The 11,668-nt window shown below is 59.1% G+C and overlaps 3 protein-coding genes across 3 annotated transcripts, besides 13 other annotated features; all 3 read left to right on the plus strand.

The window, feature by feature from the left end:
- The first annotated feature begins 29 nt into the window (after positions 1-29).
- Positions 30-60: a microsatellite.
- Positions 61-582: 522 nt separating this feature from the next.
- Positions 583-616: a microsatellite.
- Positions 617-1,042: 426 nt separating this feature from the next.
- Positions 1,043-1,081: a microsatellite.
- Positions 1,082-1,343: 262 nt separating this feature from the next.
- Positions 1,344-1,383: a microsatellite.
- An 82-nt stretch (positions 1,384-1,465) lies between these two features.
- Positions 1,466-1,486: a microsatellite.
- A 99-nt stretch (positions 1,487-1,585) lies between these two features.
- Positions 1,586-6,841, plus strand: Tco025E_03872 (uncharacterized protein; the record flags this gene model as incomplete). The annotated part of the gene is made up of 1 exon (XM_029370789.1): positions 1,586-6,841. One exon carries the CDS (start codon positions 1,586-1,588, stop codon positions 6,839-6,841), a length of 5,256 nt encoding a protein of 1,751 aa, XP_029229091.1.
- Positions 6,842-6,864: 23 nt separating this feature from the next.
- Positions 6,865-6,900: a microsatellite.
- Positions 6,901-6,972: 72 nt separating this feature from the next.
- Positions 6,973-7,015: a sequence feature (A-rich).
- Positions 7,016-7,335: 320 nt separating this feature from the next.
- Positions 7,336-7,363: a microsatellite.
- Positions 7,364-7,711: 348 nt separating this feature from the next.
- On the plus strand, positions 7,712-8,464 carry Tco025E_03873 (uncharacterized protein; the record flags this gene model as incomplete). The annotated part of the gene is made up of 1 exon (XM_029370790.1): positions 7,712-8,464. One exon carries the CDS (start codon positions 7,712-7,714, stop codon positions 8,462-8,464), a length of 753 nt encoding a protein of 250 aa, XP_029229092.1.
- Positions 8,465-8,912: 448 nt separating this feature from the next.
- Positions 8,913-8,951: a microsatellite.
- Positions 8,952-9,054: 103 nt separating this feature from the next.
- Positions 9,055-9,091: a microsatellite.
- Positions 9,092-9,244: 153 nt separating this feature from the next.
- Positions 9,245-9,276: a microsatellite.
- Positions 9,277-9,506: 230 nt separating this feature from the next.
- On the plus strand, positions 9,507-9,959 carry Tco025E_03874 (calpain-like cysteine peptidase; the record flags this gene model as incomplete). The annotated part of the gene is made up of 1 exon (XM_029370791.1): positions 9,507-9,959. One exon carries the CDS (start codon positions 9,507-9,509, stop codon positions 9,957-9,959), a length of 453 nt encoding a protein of 150 aa, XP_029229093.1.
- Positions 9,960-9,974: 15 nt separating this feature from the next.
- Positions 9,975-10,002: a microsatellite.
- Positions 10,003-10,946: 944 nt separating this feature from the next.
- Positions 10,947-10,989: a sequence feature (A-rich).
- Positions 10,990-11,668: the final 679 nt, after the last annotated feature.

The raw sequence follows: 11,668 nt of genomic DNA on the forward strand, positions 1-11,668 counted from the left end.
TGACGGTGGCGAGGCAACAAAAACGAATGCAAAAAACAAACAAACAAACAAACAAACAAATTCCCTTTTCCCTATCCCCCCCACCCACCCACCCCCAAAAAAAGGAAAAGTAGAAAAACCCACTGGTAGGGGAAGCGTCGGCTCAAGTCCAGGCGTGTGAGGAAGAGTGCCGCCGAGCAGCGGCAAAAGAACAAGAAAAGAAAAATAAAAACGGCAGCAAGTGCGTGTTGTTAGTATGACTGAGGGAGATGAGCTGGGCGTGAAGTGAAAAGTGAGAGAGGACAGTATAATAAAGGCTCTTTTTCTATGTGAGTGAATCGTGGAGGCCATGAGCGACAAGGGAACGCCGGGGACGGCTGTCCAGAACACAAAGTGCCGAATGCCTCCTTCGCCGGGTGCCGTCGTCTAAAGCGGGGGCGCCTGACGCTGCGGCGGGCGAAGGAGGCACCCCGGCACCACGCGGCTCAAGGCAGCATAAAAAGCCACACCCCCCAGACCGGGGTGACTAGGGGAGCCAGCCGGTGTGGTTGCTGCAGCCAGTTACGACGGCTATTCTCCTGCCTTGTTCTATCCCTCCCAAGGTTTTTCATTTTTTTTTGTGTGTGCTTTTTTTTTTGGCGGGGAGACGGGGGAGCATGCCGCTCCATCCGATGACTAAATCTTCTTTGATTTCTTCGTGCGTGTCGCGGGTTTAATGCGTATTCTGTTGTGCACGGTGGTGCAGAGTGGGAAGGGGGCAACAAAGCCCGAAACACGAAGGAATAAATAAGCAAGAAATAGCCCTCCCCGCAGCTGACGAAATAAGTGAGTCTTCGCCTATGGGCATACTTATCACTGGTAGGTTAATTTTCGCTTCCCCTGCCTTTTCTCATTGTTGTTTTTGTTTTGAAGGGCCTAAGTTTCACTGACACCTCAACTGCTCCCCCTTTCTTTGCTAGATTATTCTTTGCGTTTTTTTTGCTTTTTGTGCATATCTGTGTATGTCTTTTACTCCGTAAGTTTGTCTCTCTGCCAGAGGCTGAGGGGGGAGTGCCGCGGTCGTGTGGGTGTGTGTGTGCCTTGCGTGCCTGCCTGCGTGGTGACGCCTTTTCCCTTCTCTTGCTGCATTTTTGTTTTCACGCCTTGTCGTTGCTGATTTCCGGTGGGTGGGCGTGTGAGCTGCCGGAGAGGGGCCAAAGGAGAGAAAAGGGGAAGGGGGCGGACCCACAACAGCAAGCAACACCCACCGAACACTAGGAGTAATACACTGCAGGGAAAGGAACAAGAGGGGAGTAAAAAAACGGCCACTGCACTTGTGTACATTATTAGGGGGCTCGCTACGGACATTCGGCCAACGGGAGACGTCTCCTCTCTCTCTCTCTCTCTCCTCCCTCCCCCTCCCCCGCTGATTCCTGTTTCACCGCCCTTGCGCCTCTTCCTCCATTACTTCTGCGCGGCGTCCCCTTCACACCTGCCGTCTTGCTTGGTGTGTGTGTGTGTGGGTGTGAAAGAGGGGTCGACGGCCGGCGAATTGCGTGGGTGTGGCGGTCGGCTCTGAAACCCGCGGTGGCACGCTGCCCGTCCCACCGTTGCCTCGGCTGGGGTGATGCCTTCCGAGAAGTCCTCGTGGCCGCAGGTGGAGACCGCAGCGGCGCCGCTCGGCCTCGCAGGGGTCACAACTGGCTTCGCATGCAACGAGGCGGACGCTGCGCAGGTGATCCCCCTGCAGCCCCGCACGGACGCCGAGCTCGAGGCGATGGAGCGACAGCGCTGGGGCAGAATGGTGCAGGAAGGGGTTTTCCACCAGACCCTCCATTTTCAGCGCTGGGACAAGGAGGCGCTGCTGCGCGGATTGCTCTACCACACCCGCGCTGTGGCGGCCCGCACGACGGTGCGACCCACAACCACGGCGGCGCTGGTTTTGAGTCTCAACATCAGCCCGGTCCTCTTGTCCGGCGAGAACGAGGGTGAGCGGGGGGAGGAGGTGCCGCCCAAGGCCTCCCGTCTCTACGCGTGGCGAGCGCCCGCGCTCCTGCCAGGCGATCGGCTGAACATTCTGAGCCAACTCGGTCAACGGCTTGAAAGTCAGTATCGATCCCTCTCCAAGCGGTCGTTGACGGTGGGTCACTGCCTTAATGCAAGACAGGAGGACCTTGTGCGGGCGCTGGCCCAGTGCCGTCACCAGGCGGGCCCGAAGAGCAAGGTTCTTGTGCACTACGGAGGTCATGGAGTGCCGCGGCCGGGTGGGGGCTCCCTGTACCTCCAGTCTCCCAGCGGGGATGCGGTGAAGTACTCCCTGGACACATTCTGCTCCCAGGTTGGATTCCCGCTTATCATGGTGGCAGAGTGTGAGAACGCCGTGAGCGTACTGCACCACCTCTTAGAAAATCGACAGAAGGGGGATATCGAGCATTCCTTTAGCTACCGGCAGTATGGAACGACCATCGGTGGATCTGCGTTGGAGGAGCCCGAGCGGCCGTACTTGATGGTGCCGGGCTGGGACCGATACGAGGTGGCTTCGGTTTCTGGCATGGAAGGCGCCACAGCGACGCCCCCTTCGAGTGCGGCGTACTTGTCCGCCCTGCGTTGCCTAGGCTCTGCTGCGGCGCCAGCCGCACCTCCGTTGCTTTTCGACGACTTTTTTTTCCTTGGCGCCTCCGAGGATGGGGCCCTTCCGCAACACCCCAAACTGCCCTCGGATATTTTTACCTCCTGCCTAACGACGCCGGTGCGTATGGCGCTACTGTGGTTTATTGTGCAAAATGCTCAGACGGCGGATGTCCACCCGCTCTTGATGTATCTGCTTCCAGGGGAGTTGAATGACAAGAAAACCCCACTAGGGGCACTGCAATGGGCCTTCATGTCCATCACGGAGTGCATCGCATGGTCTACCTTTCCTCATGCCTTATTTATGCATCTGTTTCGCGAGGATGTGGTGGCGGCCCCCTTGTTTCGTGGGTTTCTGTTGGCGGACCGCATTATCACCGCGCTGGGGGCGAAGTTGACTGTCTACCCACCATTGCCACGCACCAGCGACCACACGCTGTGGGACACTCTGGACAACGTTATTGATCGCACCTTGGTATCGCTTTGGCGAGCGGTGCGCCCAACGCCGCCGACGATGCTAAACGCCCTGGAGTTCCGCGAGTGGCTGGACTGGAGCGCGGCGAGTTGGCAGTACGACAAGGGCTCAATGACGTTGCCGTCCTTGGGGGATCGCGCTGTCGTTGTGCCGGACTTCCTCGGGGAGGAGTTTGCCTGCTTGGCCGCCGTAGTGGAACGCATCACGGAGCAAGGCTTCACCAGACTCGTAAGCGTCGATAAGCAGCGAGCAGAGTTTCTTGTGGGCTCGGCCACGGCCAGGCGACGGCCTCGCACGGACGACGACAGTCCCTTGTTGTTTTTTCGGATGAATGCCCCTGGAAATGGGAATAGCTCTACCACGACGAGGCCCTTTCCTCACGTTGTGCGGTTGCCTATGCTTCTGCAGGGACTCTTAGTGATGTCGCACCGTGAGGAGGCCACCGAGCTGGTCTGTCGCTTCGTGGATGCCGGCCCTCTGGCCGTCACGGCCTGCGCCGAGGTGGGGATCTTTCACATTGCACTCGTGCATTACTGGAGTCGCCCCGACTTGCGCCATCTGCTACCAACCATGTTATTTGTTTACGCCAAGGCGTGCCACACGGATCCCTCGTTGGGCGACGCGGACCCGAGGCAGCGTAATCTGATTATTGACACCTGCATGGAACTTCTGGAGCACCCGTTCAAGGTTCCTGCCGAGTCCACGGGGGAGGCTGGGGCGTGGCAGCGCGACGTCCTTGGGTCTTGGGCAGAACCAGACGGCCAGCGGTTGCTCGCGGCGGCGCTGCTCACCATGCTGTGCCTCCACTCTAGTGAGGCGCGGCGGCGCTGTCGCGAGCATGACGCCCTCCGCGTGTGTTGTAAGCTCCTGCGGGACGCGGCCGCAAAGACCCCAAGTGTCCGGCCACACGCGGTTGCGTCGAGGGGCGAGGGGGCGGGCGCGGAGGGGGAAGAAGGGAGTGGAAGCGAGGGGAACTTGTGGGAGGAGTGCGCCCCCGACGGGACGGACAGCAATCCGGTGCCGATGACAACGCACCTCCTGGGCCTCATCGCGTTCCTAGTGGCCATCGCCTGGGAGGGGCCCCTCTCTGTCGCGGCGGCAGATGAAAAGGAAGAGGCGCCGCAGCAGCAACCGCAGCAGGAATCGTACGAGGCATTGGCTTTGCGGGAGCATCTCTCCACGGCGATTGAGGCGCTGCAGGCTTTGTCGTCCGCCAACGCCTCGGCGGTGCGTGGGGCAGCCACTAAGGCCATCACGGTGTTGTTGTTGTCCCACATCACGGACGAGGAGACCGCGATCATGTGCGTGCGGAGCATCACTGGCATGACTGCGGTAGAACTGACACCCTCCGAAGCCAACACCGATAACCGTCTCGAGTTTGTGGGCGCTCTGTCCGTGGCCACGAGGTGGCTGATCAGCCATCTCTCCTTTACGCTCCCGCTGGGGGAGATTCGGCGGGAGCTGCGCCGCGAGATGACCAAGGTCTGGCGCACCGTCTTTGGGGCCCTCGCCCATGACGCGGGCGAGGACGATGCGAGCGGTTGCGGCTCCGATGGCCGCCTCGCCGCGCCCTCGCCCCCGGCGTCCGCCAGCTTCAGCGGTGTGGACGAGCTGCTGCGCATCCTGGCGAGACTCACCTGCCGGCTTACCGTTGCGACGAAGGACCCGTGCCCCCTGGTCGCGGCCCACGCCCAAAAGGTGCTCCGTGACGAGTTGTCCATGTTCCACGTGCGGCACGTGCCGTTTTTGCAAACCTCAGGCAATGCCCCATGCGGGCGCGCCGACGCAGCCGCCTCCTCCCGCCATTCTGCGATCGCAACTTTTTTCTCAGGTGTGTTGAGCACGCTGACGTCGCGTGGAGGGAAGCCGACCCCTCGAGACGACCGTCAGGGCGGCGGGCAAGTGCTGCTAGACCTGGAGGGCGAGGACACGGTGGAGGAGATGCTGGAGGCGGGCGGTGTTGTGGGTGGCGGCAAGACCGCGTCGGACCACAACCTCTCGCTGCGTACCGTGTCGGTGGACGACAACTGGACGATCTCCTCCTTCGTCTATACGCTGCTCTCGTTTCTCGGGGAACTGCTGCTGATACCCATGGATGACCATGACCCCAGGCACCCCTTTAACCTCGAAAAAGACGCCCACCTGCTCAAGTACCTGCGACAACTGCGCGACGAGCTGCGTGTGGCGGCGGCGCCCGGCTACGGCGCACGCGGGTACGAGGGCCACGTCCTCGCGTCCCCGTGGCTTCCAGCGGCTTCGCCGCAATGGAGCCATCCGCCGGGTCCGTCGATGCCGTCGCAAGAGGATGAGTCGCGCGGCCACACCCCCTCGCTTTCCTCCCTCCTGAATTTGTCATCAAGCGCCAGCGTCGACGCCGCTGCGGCTTGGACGACAGACCGCCAATATCCCTACCGGCTGCTGGCGGAGAGGCATACGCTGGTGGAGCGTCACGGCAGGATGCAGGTTTTGACCTTTCACCCCACGGAGCGGCACTGCATAACGGGGACGAGTCAGGGCGTTATTCAGGTCTGGTCCTTTGCGGACGTGCCGGGCGCTTCCCTGGCGTCGACGGCCGCCGCCTCTGGTCCCTCGCCCGTCTCCGGGGAGCCTTGCCGGTTGATGGCGCAGATTCCGCTTTCGGAGGTGGTGGCACGACCGAGGTGCGCCATGCCCCCCTCGACGGTGTTGAGGTACATGTACGACACCCAGCCGACCTCGCCGCACCGTGTCTACTACTCTAGATCGTCTGGCGAGGAGTTTCCGGCCTACGGTGCCTGCGGCGCTGCCTCCGAAGCGACGCTGCCGCGGCGACGGGGGCTGTTGGGGTCAGGCGATTACGGGGAGCGTGGGACGAAGGGGGCGGACCCGCTCACGGGGTTGCACCTGGTCGACTCCGCCTACCGCACCCTGCTCTGCGCCGTGGGCCGCTCCGGCTCTGTTCAGCTGTTCTCAGGATACACCGATGCGGCAACCGTGCGGCGCGTGACCACCTTTCTGACCATGACCCACGAGGAGTCCCTTCGGAGTCATCAGTGCCTTTCTTCGTACCACGCACCGGCGATGCTGCTGCACTTGACCAGCGGCGATGGGTCCATTACCTCGTGGGACTTAAACTGCGAGCTGCGCGTCTTGGAAGGAGCCGGACGCGCTGAACTCGTGAATTCACCTTCCGCTTTGGCTTCACACCCCTACGACGTCTTTACGTTTGCTGTAGGCGCAGGCTCTGTCTACCTCTACGACCTGCGGCGTCCGAGTCGCTCCACCCACGTGCTGCCGGATCCCACATCGCTGGGGCAGCCCCTCCAGCGGCAGGAGCGGCGCTTGTGCGACCACAAGCCCTTGTGTTTGCACATTGGCTTTTCCTGCCGCTATCCGCACGGTCTAGTGACAGGGCACGGCGGGGAACGGGGGGTTGTGATGGTGTGGGATGATCGCAATCTGCAGCAGCCTCTCTTTCAGAGGGTGGTCTCGGACACCGGGGGCGCCAGCTCCCCCTCCTTCCATTCCGTCGGCTACATGGACGTGCAGCACTACCATTACGCGCTCACCACCCTGTCGGTAACGGCGGATGCGCTCTGTGTGGAGGATGCCTTGGACGCTCCATCGTCGCCGCCGCCGGGGGCAGGCGGAGGAGGCACGAGTCGGACGCACATACGGCTTAAGCAGCAGCCTGCCGCGGCCTCCTTTCACCCCGTTCTCCCGCTGTGTGGTGTGGCGGGTGGGGGTTTCTTGCAGCTGTACGGCCGCAAAAAGGTGTCGATGTCCGATCGACACGCTTAACACGTGCCTCACGTTCCTTTTTGCACACATGCATACAATACATACATCACTACATCCATGTACTTCTCTTCTAAGGGCGAGGGGAGGCTTAGAAAGAGCATCGGAGGAGGGGGGAAGGAAGCAAGAGCGAGAAAAAAAAAACAAAAAATAAAGGAAACGAAAAAGAAAAAAGAAGCGACGGCTATGTATATATATATATAGCTGGGGCAAGAGTTTGTGTAATTGCATGCACACTACTTTCTTTTTGTTCTGTTTTTGTTTTTGGGTTCTTCCTGGCGCGCGGGAGTTGCAAGCTGTCCACTGCACGTGCAATAGACGTTTTCCATGATGGTCTGCGTGTGTGGATTCTGCGGCGATCGCGGCGACCACTTCCACCACGTGGCCACCGCCGCTGCGGCGGGGCCATGGTGTAATTGGCATGCTGCCACCCGCGCATGTGCAGGCAGTACGCTGTTGACTGATTGTGAGTTTGTGTGTGAGGGGTTGCCATCCATTTGTTGTTGTTGTTTTTTTTTTGTTCTTTTCGACTGCGTCCTCCTCGACGCGCGCTGCAGCGCCTGACGGCCGGGCGCGGCGGGCGCCAACTAAAACTCATCCCTGCCGCAGAGAAGCGCAAAAACGAATAAAAAATATAAACAGCAACAACAAAAAAAAAACGCCGCAAACACCGAGCGACGCTGGGGGACGACGCTGACCCCTGACTGCAGGGGTGGGGATGAGACACTTCCGCATCCAACCGGTATGTTTTTTCCCTCTCTTGTTGTTGCTGTTGCTTTCTATTTGTTTATTATTATTATTATTATTGTTTTTTTTTCCGGTTTGCTGCTTTGGGTGGGCGGGCGGGCGTCGTCTCAGTGCGGCCAACGGAGCATGCAGAGTTGGGGGGGGAGCGGCCACGTGACGCGGCAGGTCGGCGGCGCCCTCCAGCCAGCCTCGTTGGGGGCGGCCCCGGCGAAGCGGGACGCCGGCGTCGGGAAGGCCGCGTTACACGCCGAACAAATAGTGTGGCCGTCCGCCCCCCGGAAGGGGGCCGCGGCCGCAACGCACCCCGACGGCTGCGGCGGTAAGGCCCCCACCTGGGGGGACGGCAAGGATGACAACGACGGGGGCGGCCTGTCTACCTGCAACGAGTCCCCGTACTCGCGGCGGCAGGGCTCCCGCGCCGGTTGCGCCCTCCCGGTGGGGCGAGCTGGCGCAGTGGCGGCAACCGCGCCTGGCCCGCCCGCGTTTACCGGCCCAGGTCCGGCCGAGAGCGTTCAGTACGATAAACTCTTCCGTTGCTTTGCGGCGGGCAATGGCCTCCTGTTCCGTCTCGTGGACGAACGCCACCACACGTGGGCGTACTACAACGACACGGCAAGCTACACCATGCACATCACCGTCACGTTTGGGCGGGAGAGCAGCGTCGAGCCGCTTGGCGTGGCGCGGCGCACCGTGACGGATGCGGCATCGGGGCGACGCCGCATAGACCTCCTCCTCCCGCCCGGGCGGACTGAGCTGTTCATGCGTGGCGAGTACAACGGCTTTTCTAGCCACTACGAAGTCGTTCCCCGGCACATGGCGCTGACACTGGAGAGAAACCTTAACGGCGGATGGGAAGAAACGGGCGGGAAAACAATGTAAGTGCAGGGTTGTAAAGGAAGGAGGTATTGACAACGCGATAACAGTGCATGAACCTCCATTGCGTGGTATTTTTTTTTGTCTTGTGGGGCTCTCTGCAAGTGTCTATTTGTGTGGGTCTTCATTTGTGCCTGTAATTGTGTCCCCCTTCTCAGACTGATTGTATACATGCGGACGGCAGGAAAATGCCCTGATGGCGGTGGTGGCGGCGATAGTGTGAATTTTTCCCTTTCTGTTGCTGGCGTTTGCGTCTGGGCGGGAAAAGAGTGAAGGAAAGAAGCGAATAAAAGAGAGTCGTGTGTGCGTCCGTGCGCTGCGGCAAAGAAGGAGGTGGGGGTGGCACTCGCCCCGCTTCCGGACATGATGGGCAGACCGGATGCATTGAGTGAGTGAGTGCATGCGTGCACTTTTCCTTGTTTTTGTTTTTCTTTTACAGGGAACAGTGAACGTGATGTATTATATATATATATATATATATCTTTCTATCTATGTGTCTTTCTTCAGTTATTTCTACACGCTCTTTTGGTTTCTTCTTCGGTGTCTTTCGCTGTTGCGGAGTACTTCTGCCACCGCCCCTCGACATCGCTACCGCCTTTTTTTTTTCTTCTTTTTTTCTTTTGCTTGTTTGTTCGTTCCTTGTGCATCGCAGACTGTCTCTTTTTCCCACTTAATTTGCGTGTGCGTGGGTGTAACTGCGTGCTGATGGTTGTCGTCGCCGCCCTTCCCCTCGCGACGACCGCCCCGCATGCGTGCCTGCGCGCTTGCTGCCCACGCACGCACTGGCTTTCTCGCACGCACTCTCTCTCTCTCTCTCTATTTGCGGGCACGCGAGAAATCACAGAGAGCGCAGGCGGAAGAAGGGGGGTGCAGCAACGCCGAGAGAAGGAACTGACGAACGGGGAGAAGGCACAAAGCAAAGCAAAACTGAAATAAGCGTACGAGACTCGTTCCGTAGACGCGCGGCGACTGAGGCCAGGGCAAGTTAGCACCAGCAAGGCAGTAAAGGACAAGCGAAACCAGGATAGCGACAGCGATCGGGGGAGAAATGGGGTGTTTCTCTAGCAAGCCTAAGGAGACGGCTGAAGGCTTCCTCAACGGCCAGCCCAGTGAGGCGTTTCCCTACGACGATATACGCAAGTGCACGGAGCGGGACAACGGCCTGCTCTTCCGCCTTGTGAACAACAGTAAAAAGCAGTGGGCCTTCTACAACGACTCCAAGATCTACGAGTTCCACGTCACCGTGAATTTTTCAAGCCAAAGCAACGTGGAGCCGCTCGGCGACACCACCGTTGTGCGGGACCCCAACGACGGACGTCTTGTGGCCAAGGCAATTGTGTACCCCGGCCTCACGGAGCCCTTCGTGCAGGGCGACGTGGACGGCTTTGACGCGGAGTACCAGGCGGTGGTGCTCACCGAGGAGTACAAGAAGAAGAAGGCGCAGCTGAAGGCCAAGAAGCACGCCGCGGAGGCCAACGACGACCTCGAGGAGGTGCACTAGCGCCCTCAGGCAAATACGGACGGACGGACGGACGGACGGACGGGGTGTGCCGTGTGGCGTGAGAGGCAACGACGGGCGGGGGAAGATGTAAAACGCGCGAGGAAATATGGGCACAGGGAAAAGGTGCACTTCCCCCACCATCGGGAAGCGGTGGGAAAACGAACTAAAACGAAATCATCAAAATGACCAACCGAGAGTGAGAGAGAAAGCAAAAAAAAAAAAACGGGGGAAAAACAAAAAAAACAAGAAACAAAAAACAAAAAAATAGAAAGGGGTGGAGGTGCGAGAGGATAGGGGAGCCGGTAGCAGCGGGAATAATGTCCAGCAACCACACTGAGACTGCGATGCCTGCGCAGAAAAAACAAGCTAGCTTGGCGATGCGCGTTTGCGCGCCGATTTCTCTCTGTTTCTTCCTTATTGTCTTCGGCCTGGGGTTTTGAAGGGAAGAGGCAGTGACAGAAAAGAAGAAGTGGGGGGCTGGCTTGCGTTCTGGGGAGGCTGTGTGTTCCGTCGACGTGTGTCGCTGGGCGATAGGGAGGGGAATGAATGCAGGAGTTCCAGCAGTGAGATTTGCTTGTTGATTGCTTTCCCCTGTTTCATTTTTTCATTTTTTTTCTTTTGTTATTACATGAGTGGTTAACTTAGTGTTTTTTTTGTTTTAATCCTCCTCCTTCACCGGGTTTCATTCGGGTTCTCGTTACTACTTGGCGTTCGACAAGCCAGTGGGGAGACACGCCATGCGCATAGCTGCGGCTTAGTGGGTGCGGGCGGCACTTGTACTTCACCTCCCAGGCGTCTGAATACGTGGCAGTGAACCGCTTCCTTTTTATTTTTATCCAAACCTCCCACCATGGCCGGGAGTTGAACGGCAGCACGAGCGCAGTTGTTTTTGTCCTCGCCTGCACCCCCAGCGCTGGGCCGTTGCGGGGTGCGAGGCACGCCTCAGACAAACGCTTTGTGGCTTCCTAACAAGAGCCCAGTGGTCACAAACACAAAAAAGAGACCAGAAAAAAACAAAACAAAACAAGACGATTTGAACTTTTTTGAACGCTCGTTTGCGTATGGTGTGGGGTCAATCTTCTTATTTCTGTGGGGGGTGGGGAGGAATTCAGGGCGCACCCGGAACTAAACTGTAATCTTCCTTCCCACCTATTCCCTACGGATACGTGAGAAACAAACATCTTCTCAGCAAATATAAATATATATATCGCAGCTGCCGGTGCCCTGTTTTGCGTTTTTTTTCTCTCCATTTGTACGTGTCGGTGCCTCTGCCGCTGCTGCGGCGATTTGCCCTCCTCCGAGCGGAGGGCGTACGTGCGGGCAGAGGAGGGTTTACTCGTGTGCCTCTCCCTCTGCGTGTCTGTCTGGCCGCATGTGTGTGCGCGTGTGTCTTGCCCTCGTTTCTCCTCTCCCTGTCCCTGATTGCGCGGCGCCCGCACACCCATCCACACGGAAGAAGGGAAAGTAAGAAGGACGGCGCACGCGGCGGCGGAGGCAGCGGTAGGGTAATACGGACGAAGTGCGGCGACGGTTCATTATCGATACGCCCCAGAGGAACAATGGCGGCTGCCGTGGCGACGGACGCCCCGGCCCGTGAGCTGCAGGCGCAGATTGACGTGCTGCAGGCGGAGATGCACACGCGTGTGCGAAGCTTGTGGTGGCGGGCAACCGTAAGGAGGAACCCCCACTACACGACCCGCGACGAGCTG

The sequence above is a fragment of the Trypanosoma conorhini genome, assembly GCF_003719485.1.
Source record: "Trypanosoma conorhini strain 025E chromosome Unknown Tco_14.4_contig_00185, whole genome shotgun sequence".
Classification (NCBI taxonomy): Eukaryota; Euglenozoa; class Kinetoplastea; order Trypanosomatida; family Trypanosomatidae; genus Trypanosoma; species Trypanosoma conorhini.